At 46.7% G+C, this 22,293-nt stretch overlaps 2 protein-coding genes across 2 annotated transcripts in view; both read right to left on the bottom strand.

The window, feature by feature from the left end:
• The window catches only part of IL31RA (interleukin 31 receptor A), a 39,630-nt gene extending 38,497 nt beyond the window's left edge, over positions 1-1,133 (bottom strand). The window contains exon 1 of the mRNA XM_066602371.1: positions 1,031-1,133. Within this exon, the coding sequence (XP_066458468.1) occupies positions 1,031-1,040 (10 nt within the window). The 5' untranslated portion in view covers positions 1,041-1,133. The remainder of the gene's footprint in view (positions 1-1,030) is intronic.
• Positions 1,134-7,199: 6,066 nt separating this feature from the next.
• Positions 7,200-22,293, bottom strand: part of DDX4 (DEAD-box helicase 4) — a 52,343-nt gene continuing 37,249 nt past the window's right edge. The window contains exons 19-24 of the mRNA XM_066601825.1: positions 17,286-17,452; positions 17,029-17,174; positions 15,361-15,460; positions 13,988-14,264; positions 11,631-11,750; positions 7,200-7,457 (exon numbers count right to left, since the gene is read on the bottom strand). Of these exons, the coding sequence (XP_066457922.1) occupies positions 7,371-7,457; positions 11,631-11,750; positions 13,988-14,264; positions 15,361-15,460; positions 17,029-17,174; positions 17,286-17,452 (897 nt within the window). The 3' untranslated portion in view covers positions 7,200-7,370. The remainder of the gene's footprint in view (positions 7,458-11,630; positions 11,751-13,987; positions 14,265-15,360; positions 15,461-17,028; positions 17,175-17,285; positions 17,453-22,293) is intronic.

Here is a 22,293-nt window from a genome sequence, read left to right as displayed (position 1 = left end):
GGATGCAGAAACCCATCTCAGAGCTGTAGATGGTGGCCAAATTGGTCATTAATTCACCCACGAATTTGCAGATGGAACAAGAATTTACATGCTTGTCAGACAAAAATTAAACATAGACAGGGCTCCACTAGGTTACACCACACTTGCTTGCAAAGCAACAAATGCCTGGATTATGTCTACCCTAGCATATTTACTGAAAATAGTATAAAATGAACTAACAAGGATACATCTGGTTTAAAAGCCTGAGGATGCTGGGGGTTCAAGTTCCATATAGAATGGCTATTTTCTGTATTTACACATATACTCGGTATGATACTAGTATCCCAATCTAGACATGTAAGAACATAGCTCTAGTCTGCAGCACAAGAGTCCCCCAAATACTAAGTACTACAACTTTCAGCAATCCCTGAAGTTGAGACCAACCCCAACACGTTTTATCACAAACGTGGTGTCCTCTGGGGTAAGGGCTATATATATGCTGGTCCACGGCTAAATTTTAACAGGGGGAAAAAAAACTTAACTTTTCTGCCTCATGTCTAACAGTCTTACTGCATGATTACTAAATGCTTAATGAGAGCTTCTGCATCAGATCAGGTGTGTATTATAAGCAATAATAAACCTTCGCTTCGCCGCATATTACAAAATAGTAACATTGTGTACAGGCACAGTAGTAATAGACATGCACAAGGATCTACAGCCGTATTCACATGGATGATTTTCACGCGAGGGTTCCGTCCAATTACGAGGACAGATTGCGATAGGACATGCTGGATTTTTTATATTTGGGAGCGATTCTTAAGAATAGTCCGTTATTTCCTATAGGAGTGTTATAAAAATCGCATTGCACTCGCATGCTATGTAATTTGCATATGAGTGCAATGTGTTTGCATGCGACTCCAATAGTTTAAATAAATGTTATATAGCTGGGCTTTCCTATATAGAGGATTTCCATAGAGAGCATAAAGTACATACTAAGAAATATTAAGATAGCAGGAAAGAAACTTTTCCGAATGCAAACTATGGCTCTTACCCTTCTCCATTCAGCCTGTGACGAGGAGCTTCTCAGAACGCCGGACATAGGACCTCATCGGGTAACATCTCACTAATGGCAGACCGTGCTGGAGGGGGGGGGGATCTCATTTACAGTTAGCAAGGGAAAAAAATATATAGGAAGTTGTACAACTTGCAATGTGTTTCAAAACATCCAGGAAACAGCAGAGGATTGCTGCAAGCATCTGCATCCTGCAGTGAGAAGTCACCGTGGAAAGAAAGCACAAGAATCACATGGAGTGTTGGCGACTAATACCAACATCACACAGTATCTAATATCTATCGGCTCTGCTACAGTTGGAATGGCAGGTGGTGCCTCCAGGGTAAGGCCTCATGTCCACAACACACGCCGATTTCCGCAGCGGAAGACCTGCGTGTTGGTGCAAAAAATTATTTTTAAATGCTTGCCGGCGATCGTGGATGCAATTTTTTTTCCATTGACTGCAATGGAAGCCGTCAGCGCGTACACCCACGGCAAATAGAGCATGCCGCGGGTGAGGACGGGAGATTTCACGGTGCGGAATTCCGCGGTGGAATTCCGCACTGTGTGCCCTGAGCTATTAGGTTCAATAGAACCTAATAGCTGCAGCCAATGCAGCGGATTTTTGCCGCGAATTATGCGGTGGAAATCCCTCCGTGGAAAGGAGGCCTTATGCAGTCAACAGCAGCAATAGCAGTAAAAAATAGTCACTAAAATTCTAGCAAAAGATGAAATCCAGTGGCTCCATCTGCTGAAAGGATCAGTCCAGCAGTCACCAAAAGGGGTCAGAGATGCCGGAATTTTGCTGCTAAATCTTTAAAGAGACTAATTAGACCCTTCAGAGCCTTAGTTATGGAAGCATAGCTGTGAAGACTCTCTTGCAATGAGACGCGTGTATCAAATTGGATTTGTGCTTCTAGCTGAACATCTGTAGTGGTGGTCAGGAATACTTGTTATGGACCATAAAGTCTGGGTTCTAGAGCTTGCGGACATGTTAGTAAACCACCCAACTTCCAAGTTTGACAAAATCAGTCCCTTCTAAGCTGTCAGGATCCGGAAGGGAAGCAAACACTTGAGAATATACATTAGTTAGGCGTTTTGTGAGAGCAACAACAGTTTGTCAAGCTACCATGCTGAATCTGGAGTTATCATGGTAAATACAATCCTAACCTTGGGGCCGGCCCAAAAGGTACCTCATATTGGCTGAGGCCTATTCTGTTAGGTGTGTACCTTACATTGAAGAGTGCCTGGGGAAGGCACTCGGTCCATGGCCTATTGAGCTCTGCCATGGCCTTCTGGATCGTGGTTTCTAAGGTACCATTTAAGCTCTCTGCTCTACCACGGCTTTGTGGATGGTACAGAGCATGAAAGGCCTGCTCTACCCTCAAAGCTTCATTACTTTCTGTATTACTTCTCCCGTGGAGGGCGTACCTCAGTCACTCAGTTATCTCTGGTACTCTGTACCCGTATACCACCTCAGATATCAGTTCTTGGCAGTGGCGTTTGTGAGCGGGTAGGCTAGTCTGGCTACCTTGAGAACAGGTCTAGGCAGACCAGAACGGACTTATACCTGCCCATCCTTGGCAGTTAGATGTAGTCTACTTTAAGACACTGGAATGGGTAGTCAGGACGAGGGGTGCATTGCATGGGAGTCTGTACAGACTACCCACGTTGTTCTGTGCATAAATCAAGCAGCCCTGTGTGTATTTAGCTGCCGTGACGCAAAATCCTGGTGCAGACCAGTGACTAGCAACCACATCTGTATTACCATGGGAGGCCAGAGCCATGATGGGATAGGGGCCTGTGGAAGACGGAGTTTGTGGGATACCATTCATGTATCTCCAGGTGTCTCTGCAATTCCTTTTGCTGGTTCCCAAGAACAAGAGCTGGCCTTTGTCTTTCACCAAAAGCACATGTAAATCGCTGTCTTGTTACTTCAGCTATCTTTAACTCTTTGTGACCTGCATAAACCTTCATCAGACCGCAGAATTTTGGCTCAATGATGGCTTAAATTTGAAATCATCTAACACATTTTTGCAAAACTTCTCATCTAAACAGTCCGTAATTTCCATCAAGGTCTTCCTTCTCTGCACATGCCTTCTACCTGCAACAGCTTGCACTATTTCTTCTGCTGTGAACACCCTTTTTACATCAGTGCTACTCATTTACGACTAAGGCCTCCTCCACACAGGCAAAACAACATCGCCACAAGAAAATCACAGCGATATCGCATTGCTGCACTGTACGATATCGCTGTGTCTTCTCGCGGCAATAACACGGTTTTGCAGCACTACAAAGTCGCGTGACTTTGAAGCATCACATACGAGTATTTTGGGGAAGGGGGGAGCTTGAAATAAAAGCCCTACCCCGAAAATAAGCTGTAACTAAAAGGGAAAAAAACTGTATACATTACCTCTCCCTCGCTGTCCAGCACTGATCAGCTTCTGGCCGGGATTGAAAAACCCCCGCCGCTGGAAGCGCTAGCTGTGATTGTCTGCCGCTTAGCCAATCACAGCCAGTGCTCGAAGAACGGCTGTGATTAAACCAATAACAGCCATTCTTCGAGCACTACCTGTGATTGGCTAAGTGTCAGCCAATCACAGCCAGCGCTTCCAGGAGGGGAGGATTTTTCAATCCCCAGCCAGAAGAGAAGATCAGTGCCAGCACCTAGGAAGAAGCTGCAGCCGAGCTGACTGCATCTAAGGTGATGTATGTGTATTTTTTTTCTATCCCTTAAAGGAGATGTCTCGAGGAAGCAGTTAAATTTTTTTTTTGCCCAGTCCCCCCCATTAAGTACACATTACTAAGCCCCCCTGTAAATGACATTTCTAGCTGGTTCGTACTTACCGTTCCAGCGTTTCAGCAACTTATAAAAGTTTCCTCAAGATGGCCGCCGGCTCTTTCCCCGTCGCTCGCTGCAGCCCGACGTGCGCGCTCCCGAGACGCCGCCAGCTGTGTCTCCATGGCAACCGGACGCATCGCAGCCGCCGACCAGACGCCCACCGCCAGGCAGCAGGTAAGGCGCTAGCCCCCGGCTCCCCAGCGCTAGACCCTCAGCCCAGGTGAAGGCCCCGGAGCCCAGCGCTAGATTCTGGAGCCCAGCGCTAGTTCCCCCGGCCTAGCGGCAGCCCCCCCCCCGGCCTAGCGGCAGCCCCCCCCCGGCCTAGCGGCAGCCCCCCCCGGCCTAGCGGCAGCCCCCCCCGGCCTAGCGGCAGCCCCCCCCCCCGGCCTAGCGACAGCCCCCCCCCCCCGGCCTAGCGACAGCCCCCCCATCGCAGCGACAGCCCCCCCCCGGCCTAGCGACAGCCCCCCCATCGCAGAGACAGCCCCCCCATCGCAGCGACAGCCCCCCCATCGCAGCGGCAGCCCCCCCCCCGGCCTAGCGACAGCCCCCCCGGCCTAGCGACAGCCCCCCCCACGGCCTAGCGACAGCCGCCCCGCCCCCCCCCCCCGGCCTAGCGACAGCCGCCCCCCCCCCCCCCCCCCCGGCCTAGCGACAGCCCCCCCCGGCGCAGCGGCAGCCCCCCCCCCCACAAATCACTTACCTGGGAGGCTTCTCGGGGCTGCTGGGCTGGGCTGGGCTTCTCCGCTGGGCAGCTCCAGTTTCTGCACCTTCCTCTAACAGAGGAAGGTACAGAATGGCCGCTGCAGCGCGCTCCCGAGCAGTGACAGCTCGTCTGCGCATGCGCAGAAGAGCTGTAGCGGGGAGCACACTGAAGCGGCTCGTGCTGAATGGAGAAGACCGGACTGCGCAAGCGCGTCTAAAAAAGCAAGCTGCCAGCGAATTTAGACGGAACCATGGAGACGAGGACGCTAGCAACGGAGCAGGTAAGTGGAATAACTTCTGTATGGCTCATATTTAATGCACAATGTACATTACAAAGTGCATTAATATGGCCATACGGAAGTGTATAACCCCACTTGGTTTCGCGAGACCACCCCTTTAAGTTAGGGCTTAGATTATAGCTTAGACAGTAGCATTTGCTACTATCAAAGTTGCATCACATGAAAATCGTGTTTTCGTGCGATGCAACAGAGGAAGGCTCTATTGGGAAACATGGGCAAGAAAACCTCGCGAGTCGTGGGCATATCGCCGGACCCACGAGGTTTTTGGGTCGTTTTGTAGCATGCTACAAAACATCGCATGTGTGAAGGAACCCATAGAAGAGCATGGGCTTCTCATACATGCGATTTGTAGCATTGTAGCAACGCTACAAAATTGTGCAACTTTGTCGCCCATGTGAAGGAGGCCTTATGGTCTGGCTTTCACCATTAACTACTGAGCAATTTAATGCCCGAATTAAAATAACCTTATATAAATGTTTCTTATCTCAAGAAACCATCAAATCCTCGCCAGGAATTTGGTACCAGTGAGTGAGCCATTTGACATAATGAGCATGGTGATACCAAATGAGGCATTTTAACTCCCTTGACCCCTGTATAATCTTTATTTGTATAGCGTCAACTTATTCCACAGCGTTTTCAAGCATGGGAGAACATAGAAATTCAACAGATTACATGTGGTATACAATCAGTTTGAAACAAACGGGTGGGGGTGATACAGGAGGTACAAGGGGGGGGGGGGGGGATAAGGCACAGGGGAACACAGGCAGTACAGGAATTATATGTGGAAATCAGTTATTTAGAAGCAAACGGGGTGCGGCGATAAGGAAGTACAGGGGTAGGGTCACATGCGATAGGCAGGGTGGAAGGTGTGGGGGTGCCCTGAGAAGGGGCAGGGGGACTAGGTCGGATTTGGTATGCCTCCCTGAAGGTGTTTTTAGGGTGCGTCTGAAATTTCATGCATCGGGGATTGTTCTTATGCCTTAGGGAAGAGCATTCCAAAGGATTGGTGCTGCTCTAGAGAAGTCCTGGAGTTGAGCATGTGAGGTTCATATTAGTGGGGTATTTAATCTGAGTGTGCGGGCTGGGTGGTGTACGGACAGGAGGGAAGCGATGTACAATGACGCTCTGCATGTTTTTTAGTCCCCGTTGGGGACTTGGAACATCGATATTTGATTGCTCATACAGTATAGTGCATATAATACCATATTATATTCTACCACTTTGACAGGCAGTTTGTCAAGAAGTTCCATAGACAGACCTTGATAGGCAATCATGGCAGCCCTGGGGGTCTTCAGAAAAGCCCCAGGCTGCTATAAGCTACCAAACTGCATCCTGTGTGATCTTATCACAGAGAGCCATTTGGGATACCAAATCAGGGCATTGAAAGGGTTACCAGCTGTGATCCACATAAGCTTTTATCACAGCTGTTGCAGGTGGAGTCAGCTGTCAAACAACCAGCATCCCCCTTGTATGGGGCGCGAACGTTAAAGAGCCACTAAAAACTTAAAAATGCTTATAAGTGAAGGAGACCATAGCCTATTATACTCATTAGGATCAACATGAACTGAACGCTCTAACCTCAGCCGATGATCTCAAGTATATAAGGGTAGTTTGATTTTACCGCTGGCAGCACATTAGGGACAAGTGGAAAAGTTGAAGCAACCATCCAGTCCCAGGGACAAGTTGAGCACAATCAGGCCAGAGGAATTACTTGTTACCACACTTACTATGAGTTCAGCCACCAATCTGCTTCTTTAGTCTTCCAACATGTCGGTGGCACTTGTATCATTACTCAGAGCAGTGTCTTAATACTACTGATGAACCACCAGTGCTCAGTTTGCATCAGACAGACTAAGAATACCAAGCGAGCATGTTAATTAAGGGTTAAAAAGTGCAATCAGCATTCATACTGATCGCAGCTGGCAGCTGCACTGTATGGAGTGGAATTGATATCCCATTCCACTTTATACAAGCCCCCACAATGTAAAACTAAGTCCCGGAGCAAGAAGGCGTTAAAGCTTAAAACGAGTACTGAAAAATATGATATTTATAAGTGGAGTTACGCTCCAAAATGCTCTTTCGTTCCTGTGGGAAATAAGCCACTGTCCCCATCTCACTGACATATGGCAGTCCAAGAACAGTTGTGCAGAGTAGTGTTTAGCTACAAGCTATATAATGTGTACATAGTACAGTTAAGAGATAGGCAAGAAAATGCTCTTCATTCTGTAGTGATGCCGCAGCTAAAGGAGTCAGTCATGATAATGGAGCATCCATAAAAGCATGCAAAAAGTCAAATAGTTAAAGAAAACTTTAATTTTGTGCTCAAAGTGTTTCAGTGCCACCATTTACTATAAAGCAAAATCTGCATTTTTCAACAGCAATATATTACTACCTTAAATACTCAAGTGAGGAAACAAACTTATTTTTACAAACAGAACAATGTTTAGGAAAAACTGAAAGTAAGGATGCGTCTCATCTGCTTGAATGTCTTTCACTAGCCCCAATCTTCTTCCTCCTCCGCTTGAGCAGCAGGTTGTGAAAATCCAGAACTGCTGTAACCTTCCTTCTGAAATCCGCCTCCCTACGGTAAAGAGAAAATTATAGTCAAAGTGGATGATGAAGTAACCAGGATATGAGCAGATATACAAGATTAGGCTGCGTTCTCATATCTGGCCGTTCAGCTTTGTGGCATCATAAAAAGTGATGCTACAACCGATCCCATAGTTCATACGAGATCGTTCATAGTGCACCTGACGGACCAGTTTTGACACGGATGCCTCCCTGCATCTTACACAAACTTGTTGCATGCAGCGGCCTTCTGTCTGGCTATGGATCCCAGGCCAGTGTATAAAGTGCACCAAAATGTCAGTTGTGCCTGGTTCTGGCATGAAAAACACTGACCAGACAACTCATATGGGAACCCAGCTTTAGACATTTGGTTGTGAAAGTGTGAAATATACCAGTGTCTGCCCAGACTTTACACAGGCCAATTCAGACTATTAGGGTACAAAAGATCATTCAGACGATTCTATGGCCCCACGTATCATGGTTGGTAGCACATCGCTCACTCACATAGGGTAATGTGCTGCCTACAGAAATAAATTTTACGTTCTGCATCAACTACGTGATCATCCAACAAATGAGCAATTGATAGTTTGTCAGGTGATTGGCAGCACATTGACGTACCGAATAATGAGCAATTGAACGATTGTGCCTAATCAGTACATGATTACAGCTCTTGATGGGAACTTGTCACCTCCCCACAGCACCATAAACTAACTCAAGGTGCTTTTAGAAGTTGGCTTTCAAACTTAACCGCTCCCCAATTCCTTCAGTCAAAAGCTCAAGTTAGCACAACGCACCAAAAAACAGGATTTTTATTATAACTTACTGTAAAATCTCTTTCTCATCCTGTTCATTGGTGGACACAGCAAGACCTTGGGTATAGCTTCTGCCACTAGGAGGCGACACTAAGCATAAACGCGTTAACTCCTCTCACTAGCTAGACCCCTCCTGCAGGCATAAGAAAGATCAGTTTGTATGCAAGCAGTAGGAGCAACCAGTAGGATAGAACAATAGTTAATAAAACTTAGGAACTGCAGCTCATGGTAGCAACATGTGCGACTGCACAGAGAACACTCCAACCAAGGAGTATATGTTACAGTCCTAATACCAGACTGGGTGGGTGCTGTGTCCCCCAATGATCAGGACGAGAAAGATTTTACGGTAAGTTCTTACAAAAATCCTGTTTTCTCATCTGTATCATTGGGGGACACAGCAAAACCTTGGGATGTTCCAGAGCAGTACCCAAGGGGGTGGGAAAAATATAAGAAGCTGCAGGTGTAAAGAAGAAAATCCACCCAACAACCACGGCTAGCATTAATAGATGTCTAGGCATACAGCATGCTCAGATGGAGTAAAATTTCTGAATGAAAACCATAGGCTTCCGAAAAAGGTCTAGCCTTGGAAATGATGAACGACTGGGTAGACAACTAGGGTTGGTCTTGTATCAAGATATCTTATTAACCGCATGAATCCATTAGGCACAAAAGAATTGGCAGCACGGCAAGAGTACACCAGTACAGGGGTCTCACTGGACCCTTCGAGGAAACATCAGTAGTAGAGTGACGAAGACTAAGAATTAAAAAACAAAGTATATCCTGTTCTACGGTCTCCTGTAAGCAATAATGCAGGGAGAGCGGCGCAGCAAGCTTTTGGTTCCGTCCGACCTAACCGCTCTTCCAGTTGGAGGAGTTAACTTCGCTATACGATCCATTCCACAAAGGAATAGAAATGAACTTCCCTCAGCGTTGTTGCTGGAGGACCAGAAACCTACGCATTGCACCTGTGTAGAAAGAATCCATGGGAAATGCTCAGGAGCAAAGCTGGAGACTGCTCTGAATTACAGAGTACTCCTTACGGACAGCGTCTGTCCATCCACAATATAGTAGAAAAAGATGTGGGCCGTTCTGCACCCAGTTAGGGTCAGCAGGGAACTCTGTCTCCATAGGTAATGCATGCCTCAAAGACGACCTGAGCTACCCAGATCCGTATGGCCACGGCTGCCTAAACTAGCAGGCCAGTCTTTGTAGAAAGCACTACATGCCTTGTGGTTCTGAGACCCCCTGATGGGGATTGGGACCCGTAGAGGGTCAGCATGTCAGAGCTGACCGGAGGGGCGCCCATAGACAGATCTACAGGAGTTGGGACCCCAGAATTACCACTATACATAAACAGGACCAGACTGTGCAGAGGATGATCTATCCTCTGACTGGACATCCATCTCGGACACTGCAGGAGGGGGAACAGGGGAGATAGCCGCCAGGCCAGGCTCCACCCAGCTTGGCATAAGAAGCAACGTGTCCTGAGCATTCCTGTGCCAAGTACTCTTTCCGGTATGGAAGGTACTACAGGTCTCAAGAGAGGCTGGAGTACTGCTGACAATTAGCCTGAGCAATATTGTTCATAGGATGAGATGATCTCTGCTAGGATGTAAATCTCGTACTGTAGTGAGAGCATACATAGTATGTGGCTCTGGCTGGACTGCCAGCAACTTGGCCCGGCAGCGTCACATGACCGAGTGGCATCAAAAACAAAAATGCTCGCATGCTAAACAGAGCACGCAGCTGCACTGCTCGAATGCTGCATGGTGCACTGTCCGCGGGCGGCCCACAAGCACAAAGCCACGGGCAGCCCACAAGATACAACAGGGGGTACCCTATGGCTGGCACAAGATAAAAATAAAATGGACACAGCTAGACAGGAGAAGGGCTCCTGCTACGGGGCAGGGCAGCATGGGGAGAGATACTCACCTACTCTGCCAGTGTCTTGATGCTGGGAATGCTCCCTCATCTCCAGCAGTGAGTCCTGTCTGCTCGACGTCCTTTAGAGATGATGGGAGTGCTCCAGGATGGGGACACTATGGCTGGCGGGTCACTATCAATTTTGCAGAATTGATGTGCCTGCTTCTTTGAAGAGCGCAGACCTGCCTGCCCTGTTGCCCACATCCACGTAGAACCGTGACAGGAGAGTCCTGCCTGCCCTGTTGCCCACATCCACGTAGAACCGTGACAGGAGAGTCCTGCCTGCCCTGTTGCCCACATCCATGTAGAACCGTGACAGGAGAGTCCTGCCTGCCCTGTCCCTCATCCATGTAGTCCTGGAGGACCTTGATTGAAGATGTCTGCCTCCTACAGATGCTAAGCAAAAAAACTAATCTTGCTTATGCCTGCAGGAGGGATATAGCTAGTGGGAGGAGATAACACGTTTATGCTTCGTGTCTCCTAGTGGCAGAAGCTATACCCAAGGTCTTGCCGTGTTTCCCAATGATACAGACAAGAAACCTAATTTTTCAGATTGCCGTGTGCACACTCTGCCATAGACTGGTATGAGAAAGCACACAAATCAATCTGAAGATTTCCAAGCATTGCACGATCTTCCGCTGGTGACAGCGCAGAAACCAGGAGGCGTGAGCATTAAACAAAAACCACTACAGTCAGCACTTTATCACCTGTTTTAACACTATAATTTAGTTGTGCTGTAAGGAAGTGGAAGGTTCTCTTTAAAGCACAAGTCATACATTAAATCTGAAGAAAACTAGCCTTATTGGTCATGGCAAACACACCAGTTTTCGTTTGCCTAAAATATTGATTGGGTCTATTCACACTTCACAGTCCCATCAGTTTTTGCCATGATATCAGCAATGGGCAAATATTCTTTAGGAAATACAAGGTCATTATGTTAAACACTTGATACATGGGAGGTGGTGGCGTTCATGTGTCATAAATGCATCAAAAACCGATGCAAAGAAAAAGTGAATTAGTTATCCTTGGCAACACTGACCTACCTATAGAGGATGCAGTTGCACCCGGACCCAGGAGCCTTAGGGGGCCTATAAGGCCTTTCTTCTTTATATAGGGAGCCTAGTAGTATGTATAAAGCATTACAGTTGGGGGCCCTGTTACAGGTTTTGTATTGGGAGTCCAGCAGCTTCAAGATACACTTCTGTGATAAGGGGATAGATAAGTTGGGGGGCTCCCCGGCCCATGAGCTTTTAGCTACGGCTCTGCTTGACGACAGATTTTTAAGAGGCCTTTAGGAAATTAAAAGCAATGAACTGAAGTGAAATCTAGTCGTTATAGGTATCTTCACCACTTTTTTGTACTGATTTGACACATCTCCCACATACTGTTAGACACCGCTGTAGGAATACAATTCTTTAAGATATACACACAGATTCATACATTATACATACTATAAAACTTGCCTTTCTGTCATCTACTGAAGCAAATTTGCTGGGAGCTGGATTGTAGCTTGACATGCCACCAGCACTGAATGCAATCTCTTCAAGCCAAGCAGGAACCTCCTGGTGAGCCTGTATGATGGATGAAAAATAATGGAATTGTGGAAAAATGGGAGGCGTTTAATTTGCATTATCCTAGGAGGTATTAGACATGGCGTAAAAGGCAAACAAAAATGTGGCAGCTTAAAAATACAACAATGGATCAAAGAAAAAAAAGGTGTTAGCTGGGCTTACATAGATATCTTTAAGTTTTAAAATTATTTTTTTTAATAATCCTGCAGAAAAATTTTTGTTTACGAAGTGCAATTCTTTTCTATAATATATAAAATTTATGTATGCATTAGTAACAGTGTTTGGCCAAACATACTAGGTTACTATTAAATCGGTGGCCTACTTCTTAATGGGGTTTTCTAGGACTACTGATCTGTCCTCAAAATAGATCATAAAGAAATACAAAATACAAAAGAGGTCCTGCGCTTGTGGATCCTCCACTGTTATTCCCGGGAACCTTCTGGTATCTGGGGATCGGTCCTGCTGCTTTTCACTGTGTGAGTCCTACCAGTCGCAATGCCTCATCATTGGCATCAGGGACGTAGTCTGGCTGTAGCGGTGAGCCCAAACCTTTGGGTTCGACCGTCTGCACCAGGCGAGCCCCTCTTTTGCATAATTATTTGTGCACACTCACTTAATTTCAATAGAAGGTCCACCTGAGCGCTGTTCTCATAATTTATTTCAGAATAGCTCAAGAGTTAATCAGCGAGGTCTGCCGCTTGGGATCCGTGACTATCAGATAATTAAAGAGGCAGCTGCTGTATACTCTTCTCAGACTCATGACATGTTCATCAGTTACATGGCCTGAGAGCAACTCCGTTCCATTCAAGCTAATAGGACTGAGCTGCAATATCAGGTGCAGCTGCTATACAAAGTACAGGTGCTGTACCCTGTATAGACTGAAATGATGGCGGCGCTTAATAGGGCCCCACTGTCACTTCAATCAGCTGATCTGTGAGAATCCTGAGTGGCAGATCACCACGTCAACTATTGAGTATAGTTTAATAATGTAGTCCTAGAAAACACCTTTGACTATTGACCTATTCTCAGGATAGATCAATAGTTCATTGGAGGCGGTCTGCTGCTTGGGACCCCCAGTGATAATCAGTTTGCAATCTACTGTCCGTGTACATAGAGCCATAAGCTGACCACTCTGCACGCTTGGCAGCAGCTTGAGTTGGTATTTCAGTCATTGTTCCCATTGAATTCAAGGTCAATCGATGGACCCCTTTAATTATTTGGAATGCACCGTAAACAAAATCCATTAAAGGGGTTGTCCCGCGGCAGCAAGTGGGTCTATACACTTCTGTATGGCCATATTAATGCACTTTGTAATGTACATTGTGCATTAATTATGAGCCATACAGAAGTTATAAAAAGTTTTTCACTTACCTGCTCCATTGCTAGCGTCCTCGTCTCCATGGAGCCGACTAATTTTCGCCGTCTAATGGCCAAATTAGCCGCGCTTGCGCAGTCCCGGTCTTCTTTTTTCAATGGGGCTGCTCGTGCTGGATGCCGACTCCGTGTAGCTCTGCCCCGTCACGTGCCGATTCCAGCCAATCAGGAGGCTGGAATCGGCAATGGACCGCACAGAAGCCCTGCGGTCCACCGAGTGAGAAGATCCCCGCGGCCATCTTCATCAGGTAAGTAAGAAGCCACCGGAGCGCGGGGATTCAGGTAAGCGCTCTCCGGTGTTCTTTTTTAACCCCTGCATCGGGGTTGTCTCGCGCTGAACGGGGGGGGGGGGGGGGGAGGGTTTGGAAAAAAAAAAAAAACCCTCTTGGCGCGGGACAACCCCTTTAAGTGTTAAGTTATGAAATATTAAGCGTGTATTCACTCTGCGTTTGGCCTCATCCTAAGAGTCAGCGAAAGTGGTATTCGGACACAGCCCCATAGACTTGCACTTGTCAAATGGTGACAAATAGGATCCAAGTTTGACAACTGCAGAAAAGAATAACGAAGTCAACTACTCTATTCCAATCCTCCACAATAAGCAGAAATCTGGTCAAAATGTTGTGGAGGTCACTAAGGATTCTGCAGGAAAATTTGCAGCTTGAAAGTCTGTCTGATAAATCTGTACTGTTTTATAGATTCCATATGGATAACACCACCAGCAAAACCAACCCATGTTGGTTACTACATAACCATCAGGCTGTTGATTAGTGATTAACTATGAAAAAGATAATACCACCTAACTGCTATAAAATTCTTGTGTCCATATTCAAATAAGGCGCACATCTGGTTAGTGTTCCACTTACATCCGTCAAGACTTTTATAAGGTCACGGGCAATTCTCTGATCCTCATCAGCTCTCCTATTAAAAAAGGAAATGGCTTTTCCAGTATTGCCACAACGTCCTGTACGTCCAATTCTGTGGACATATTCGTCAATATCGCTTGGGATATCGACATTTATCACATGAAGAACATTCTCGATATCTAATCCTCTGGCAGCAACAGAAGTGGCAACGATTACAGGGCACTGTCCGGAACGGAAATCACTCAATGCTTTCTCCCGCTCTCTTTGTTCTCGGTCCCTAAAAACAAACATTCAACAGGCAAATTTCACAACAAAATAAAAACAAGTAGTCAGTGACAGACTATATATCCAACATTTTGTGGTGCTGCTTGTCTTTATTCACATTGTCACCTGGAAAGAAGTTAACCTTTCAGTAGGAAAAATTAGATTTTTTTTTTTTTAATAACTAGAAATTATATACTTTCCAAAACACTGCTGAGTTCTCAATAAGATGGCATTTAAACACTTTATTTGCCTATAGTGGATGTGCAAAAAGGAAAACGCTTCCTCGGGCTTTGTATGGAATGTGCTTTAATGGATATGAGCTGCAAGAGCCTCTTACACAGCCCGATCAATGGACTGCGCAAATGTGCCAACGTTTAACTGATGAACAAGCAAATGCTTAATGGCTGATTTTATGTTCACAAGCTATTCGGCTGCATTCCTCTCCATATAAATGAGATGTGCAGCCGACTAATCGTATATGGGGGTCTAATGACCGTTCATCCTTATATAGTCCATCTGCCTATGCAATTAAATGGGTTGTGTACCTAGATTACAGTTTATCCCCTACTTGATCGGTGGAGGCCTCACCACTGAGCCCCTCACAAATCTTAAGAACAGGGTTTTCGTGCGCCCCCCACACACACAATGGAATGCTGACCATGCAAGCACACCATTCACTTTCATATAAGATCGTTAAGACACCTGAGCAGCATTTGCTCGGGTCTTTTAGTCAGCCCCATTGAGATGAATTTGAGTGCTTACGCACGCATGCTTAGTCAGCGCTTCGTTCGTTCTTATGTCACTGTGGGGGAATGGGAGGAGACGTAACGTTAAAGTACCATTTAAGATAGACAGTCTCAGGGGAGAGACGCCCACGGTCTTTAACGAGTGCTGATCAAAATGCTTTTGTCAGTCGGCACTAGTTATCGTGAGGAAGATAACCTACCCAAGTAAAAGGACCCTCAGCCCTATAAAAAGGCAAAAAAAAACGCAACCCCCTTTAAAGCCACCTGCAATGCTAACACACATTTACAAGAATTTAGAAAATGTGAAAAACATTTAAAAGAACTACTTTTCAGACTCTAATGAGCTTTAAAACACCCACTTACCCGTGAATGCTTGTCGATGGAATCTTCTCCTGACAAAGAAATGTAGCAAGGAAATCGGCCTTCTTTTTGGTATTCACAAAAACCATTGTGCGCTCATGACCTAAAAATATTTGCACAGATGTTTAGTAAAGAAATGCTAAGTACTTGTTTAATAGACTGTTCTTAAGCAGTTATAATTGATTTATTTTAGGCTGGGTTCACACAGGGCGTATTCCCGCTGGAAATCCCGCGGTTTGGCCGCATCAAAAATTGCGAGATTTCCGCCGGGAGAACAGCTGTGGAAAAACCCATGGCTGCTTTGAAGCGGCCTGGTTGCTCGCTCTTCTGCTGCGGCCGGCGCTCCCATAGAGGAGAGCGCGGCCGCGGCGGGGGAAAAAAAAAAATAGACATGCTGCATATTCTGAAACCGCGGCTGCCGCCTGACTTACCGCAGCGGATTGGCCGTCCCGTGTGGACGAGATCTTGAGAAATCTCGTCCACATGGCTGGCTAATCCCGGGATTAGCGGCCGCAGGCGGATTTGCCGCAGCGAAATTCCGCGCGGCAAACCCAGCCTTAAAGGGGTTGTCTCGCGAAAGCAAGTGGGGTTATACACTTCTGTATGGTCATATTAATGCACTTTGTAATATACCTCGTGCATTAAATATGAGCCATACAGAAGTTATTCACTTACCTGCTCCGTTGCTAGCGTCCACGTCTCCATGGCTCTGTCTAATTTCGCTGGCTTCTTGCTTTTTTAGATGCTCTGCCTGGTGAATGGGGCCGCTCGTGCCGGAGAGCTGGTCACCGCGTCGTCATCGTAGCTCCGCCTCCGTCACGTGGTGCCGATCAGCCAATGAGGTGGCTGTATCGGCAGTGGAACGCGGAAGACAGAAGAAGAAACTCCACGGTGCACCATGGGAAGACCCGCGGTGCACCGTGAAAGAAGACCAGCGGCGCCATCTTTAAAAGAAGAAATGAAGAAGCTGCAGAACGCTGATGCAGGTAAGTGCAATGTGCTTGTTAAAAACTAACACATGCTTTCTTTTTCACAGGGCATAATGCAGGGGTCCATTTAAAAAAAAAAAAAAAAAAAAAAAAAAAAAAAAAAAAAAAAGAACGCTTTCGCCGCGAGACAACCCCTTTAAGGATAAGGCCTCCTGCACACAGCAGGTCCTATATTCTGACAGTGAAATCCTGCCCTGACCACGGCCAGTGACCCCCGCGTACCTGCACTTTTCTTTTTCTGTAGTCAAGCAGGAGCATTTAACTCTGAATTTAGCCAACCGAAAACATATCAACTCGCGAATATAGCACTAACAAAGCTTGAAGGGAACCTGTCACATCCCCACAGAATAAACTAAGTTACAGTGCCGTTGGGGAATGTGACGGTCTAGTGATTTTTTTTTCATGTCCCCCTTTCAAGTAGGCGTGCGGCACAAAAACATGATTCCCAAGCTCACAAATTCCTATACATGTCAATGGGAGAGCGCATGCCCGGGACTTTCAAAAATCAGAGTCACATGTCCATGCCACACGACAACCTCCGAGGTGGGCAGCACTGGATTGCAGGAGCGTGTAAAAAAAAAAAAACTGCTCCCTGTCACATCCTGTAACTTAAATTTGTGGGGATGTGACAGATTCTATTTTAAAGCATATTCTGGCTGAAATACATAGAATGTTCTACTACCTATGTTTTGCAGTATTTCCAGCAATTTATCCCTCTTTCCATATTCATCAACTTCAACTATCTGCTGCTCGACATCGCTGCATGCACCACCGACTTGTCCAACAACCACAAACAAATAATCTGGCTTCAGAATCTCTTTGGCAAGTCTGAGGGAAGAAAAACAAAACCATCAAATGTATATGAAGTTCTGCTGGAGACCCCAGCTACTAACATTGGCTCTCGCTCTGACTTCCGCAATGCAGTACATGACTATTTACCTTTGTATAGGCATAGGGAATGTAGCGCTAAACATTAAAGTTTGCCTTTCTTCTTTACTTGGCATTCCTGGACTTGACAACAATTTTTTAATATCTTCCATAAACCCCATGTCCAGCATCCGATCAGCTTCATCTAATACAAGGTATTTCACTTTGCTTAACCCAATCTGAAGATAAAACTGAGAATCAGCTACAGGAGAAAAGCATCATCATTCATTTACAGAATCATTTCACCAGCTCTTAGTTTTAATTTCATCATTTTCTATAATTTACATTCTTTGCCAAGTCTGGCTTAGCTGAAATTTTCTGCATGACATAAGGGAAATTCAGTGCAAATCTGATACTCCACATTAACAGCTCAATAGGAGTGCCATGGTTTAAAAAAAAAAAAAAAAATCAAAAGAAAAAAAATCCAGGTCAGTAAAAAGAGACTTTTCTATTCACATCTCAGCCATTTCATCAAATGCATTCACCAATATCTCCAATGTATTCAACTTACCAGCCATACGCAGTCAATTGGCCACAATGCTTAATACAAAAAATTTGTATGCACCATAAAATCTCTCGTCTTGTTCATTGGGGATACCGCTGAAGACTGGGTATATCTACTGCCACTAGGAGGCAGAAACTAAGCAGAAAGTGTTAGCTCCTCCTACTAGCTATATTCTCCCTGCAGGCACCAAGCTAACCAGTTTGAATGCAACCAGTAGGAGTAGGATAGGTAAAAAGTTTCTAAAACGACATGTAAAAGAAAAAAAAAAAAACTTAAAACTCGGAACAGGACCACTGAAAAGAGAACACTCCAAGAAGTAGGAATATATGTGAAAGTACTGACACACTGGGTGGGTGCTGTGCTCCCCAATGGACGAGAAAGATTCTACGTGAAGTACAAAAATCAGCCGAAGACCGTGGGATGTTCCAAAGCAGTACCATGGGAGTGGGGACGTATAGAACGATGCATATGGTCAATTTATAGCTATCTGTAAAACTAACCGTGGGAGGCAGCCACAGATGCAGAAGTATGCACCCAGCACAACTTTGAAAAGGTGTGCAAAGAAGTCCCTTTAGCAGCCTTGCACACTTGCATAGTGGAAGCCCCATTGCTTACGAAACACCCACTCCCCCAAGTAGAATGTGCCTTAACACAGAATGAAGGTGTTTTGCCCTTGGCAGGATAGGGCTCTACCATCCCTGATCCGATCCTGCAAGCAATGACCACCATGGAAGCCGCAAAGCCACGTCGAGTAATCCTCAGGGATTATGGACAGAGAATCAGTGTCTGAAAGAACTATATCCAGTTTATGAAGAGCTTATTTTCTCGGATGAACTGAAGCAGGCCAAAAAGAAGGCAGGACGATGTCCTCATTAAGGTGGATAGCAGGCTGACCACCCTTGGGTAAAAAGGAGGGGACAAGACCACCATATCCTGATGAAAAACTAAACGGAGGGTTGGCCAACAAGGCTGCGAGCTCAGAAACCCAGCAGATGGAGGTGACTTAACCCAAAAGGTGACCTCCTTGGTAGCAAAGGAGAGCTGGAACTTCATCCAACGGCTTGAAGGGATGAGACTGTAGCACATACAGTACTAGATTAGGGTCTTAAAGTGTAACCGTAGAATGGTGAGGAATAAGTTTCAGTGTACCCCTGTAGAAAAGTACTGGCAGACAATTTTGAGGCCAGCGGATGTTGGAAACGTATGGACAGTGCGGATATCTGACCTTTTAAGGAACTAAGGCTCAGGCCCATATACAAACCCACCTGCAGGAAGGATAGGTAATGGGATAAAGAAAAATGCATGAGATGCAAGTTGTTCGCACCAGAGAAAGATTATTCCACGCGATATTAAAACTTGAGGGGGTGGTGGTGGGTGGTGGAATGACAGGCTCTTAAAGTTGGTTATCTCGCTTGGATGACGAGGGTCCATAGCGTGATCTAGAATGACCACGACCAAGAGCATTGTTTCATTCGGTGTTGATGCTGGAGGAGGTTCCGTTGCCAGGGGGCCTCCGCCATCCGGCAGGGGGTCGTCTCTCGATTTTCCTAGCAATTGCTGCAGTTGGAGCACCGTGGGGCAGAACAGCTTCTGACAAGCATGCAACATGACCAAAAAGTGCGAGTCGTCTCCTTGTTATTGTTTTTGTGATTGACTCAAGCCCCGTGCAAGCCTGTATCTCGCTGTTTCTGATGAAGTCAAACCAATGAACACGGAGAATCTGTTGCTGGCATCGCTTGTGAAAGGACTTCAGACGCTCAGCGGTTTGCGACAGCAAGGTCCAAGTCTGAGCCGTACTATAATATAGGCATAACGCAGGTCTGGTGAAAATCGAACCTTAGTCCTGAGTGTTATGTTCTGCCTCCGCCAGAGTTTATCCAGGGACCTAATCGCTGAGGCTGCCAGCGCTATTTTCTGCAGGATGTCTGAAAGCGCCCTCCCATCTGTGTGTTGAACGCTGCCGAGGTACACAAACTCACTGACAGCGTCGACTGTCCGTTTACGTCTAGGTCCGGAGGGATTGCGGCGGATCCTAGATTTTGCAGCTTATTTTTTTGCCAGGAGATGTGAAGCCCAAGACAGGATGCCTCAAAATCGAACTGTTCCAATGAGTGTCTCAAATTATTAGATGTGACATCCAAGAGTGTAACATCGTCGGCATAGTCCAGGTCGGTAAAGTGGTACTCTGGAAGAGTGACCCCATTATGTTGGACAATACGCTGAAGAATCCAGTCCATGGCCCTGCAGAAGAGTGCAGGAGCCAAGACGCAACCTTGTCGAACACCAGGCAAAGTCTCAAAACTAGCAGAGGTTGAACCGTTGATACAGACTTTGGTGGATGTGCCATGATGCATGTCTTTTAGTAGATTTACAAGGGATGCGGGGACACCAATGCCACGCAAGGCCTTCCAGAGGGCTTCTCTGTCGATCGTGTCAAACGCCGCCGTAAGATCGACATATGCGACGAGGAGCGGTTTGTTAAATTCTTTATGTATCTCTGAGAGGAGCCTAGGAGCAAGTATGGCATCCATGGTGGAGCGGCCTGCCATGAAGCCTGACTGCTGGGGTCTCTGCTTGGAGGTCAGGAGTGGTTGTACCCTTGAGTAGGACATGCGCGAAAACCTTGCCGGGAACCGAAAGGAGCGTTATTAGCCTGTAGCTAGTACAAGTTGTTTTTGGGCCTTCTCCCTTGTACGGGGCGAGGATGATGCCCTCCTTCCATTCCATTGGGACTTTCCCACAAGACCAGATGCGCAGAAATAATTAATGCAAAGCAGTGCTTATCGGCTCAATTGCACATTTCAGCAGTTCGGGTGGAATGCCATCTGATTCAGCGGCCGTATCTTATTTTCTGAATAGCAGAATGAACCTCTTCCCATGAAGGAGCATCCGTAGGGACAGAATAGTCATCCACAGCAACGGATGCGAGGTCATGGCACAGGTTTGCTGGTGGATGGTTTAGGGCAGATAAGAAATGTTCACGCCAGCGTTGAAGTGTCTCGTCATGGTGGGTACAAGGACTGCCATGGGATTTGTGTATTGGCGTATGCGGGCTGGTCCCTGAGGACCCTCAGATTCTGGCGACTGCTTTGTATGCTGCTCTTAGATTATTTGACTTTAGACCCTCCTCAGCTTCATCAGCCACAGCATTGTAGTACCGCTCCCTGTCTTTCTTGGCCTTTGCCCGGAACACACCCTTCAGCCTCTCACATTGAGCTTGGTCGTTTGTAAGGCGGGCTTTCGCCTTCGCTTTAAGGACCTGCATAGTGTCGTCCATTAGCCAGGGCTGCCTACAGGGACCCCGGTATCCAAGAACGGTCTTTGCGGTTTCACTGATAGCGTCTCTTGTGACATTCCAAGCTGCCTCCGGTTCATTTGGGAGATTACCCAGAACGTGGAACGGGTTTTCGTTTGCGATATTATATTGACAATCGAGTACTGGATTTTCCCTCAGGGCGTCAACGTTTAATGAAGGTTGTGATCTGGTCTTAGGGGGTGGGCAGAGTGGAACTGCTATTTTGGCAACAAGCAAACGGTGGTCTGTTTGCTGGAGCTTCTGCCCAGCGGTATACTCGGCACGATTTGACAGAATCGTGTTGACGAATGAGTATATACTCCAGTTCTTTTTTTGTATGTCCATCGTTGGATATCCAGGTAAACCTATGAATGCTACGTCTCTGGAACCAGGACCCCACCACTGCGAGGCCCATTGAGGCACAGAATGACCGATTCCGGTGTGAATTGTCATTGGTTGGGCCTTCGCTAAAGGGTCCAACGATGTCTTCATAGCCAGGAGTCCGGGGACCTGGGTTTGCATTTAGGTCGCCGAGCACTGAGTACATCATGCGGAGGGACGGACTGCACGGTGGCGGCGAGCTGGTCATAATAGGCATCTTTGTCTGCAGCTATGTGTTCTTCAGTTGGTACATATGCCACATTGATAGACATTTGACCATGACGATGAACAAACCTGGCGTACAGCAGACCCGGAGAGATCAGATGCCACATTTCCATGGACTGATGTATAGGAGGGCGAAGAATCAGTGCCACTCCCTGGGTGTGGTCAGTGCCACCGGCGTATATTATGGCGCCATTAACCTTGTGCTGGTCATGATGCAGTAGACGAGCTTCGGTGATGCCGCCTACAGTGATGTTATATCTAGCCAATTCATTGATTAGGGCCACCTGGAAGCCAGTCCCATTCAGAGTAAGGACATTCATGTGGCAAAGCGGGTGACTGAATGCAGGTCAGTTTTTGGAATACGGTGATCAACCTTCATCCAGAAAGAGCTGTCCCGAACTGGGCTTTTGGCGCTTTCCTTCATGCGTGCACTATGAGGTGCTGGTTGGCAACGGGAACTCTGGTTGTCAGGGGCTCTAACCCTGGTGCTTGAAGTGCTAGCCATTGTTTTTAGATCGGGAATCCCTGGATACTTCGTCGCCTTGGAACAGGGGGCGACGGGAAGCGCAGAAGTCTCCCAAAAGTTCAACCTCATGTTCTCGCCGTGGAAGACG

The sequence above is a fragment of the Eleutherodactylus coqui genome, chromosome 5 (assembly GCF_035609145.1).
Source record: "Eleutherodactylus coqui strain aEleCoq1 chromosome 5, aEleCoq1.hap1, whole genome shotgun sequence".
NCBI classification, from domain to species: Eukaryota; Metazoa; Chordata; class Amphibia; order Anura; family Eleutherodactylidae; genus Eleutherodactylus; species Eleutherodactylus coqui.
The sequence above is the reverse complement of the archived record's forward strand: the minus strand, read 5'-3'. Positions and strand labels throughout refer to the sequence as shown.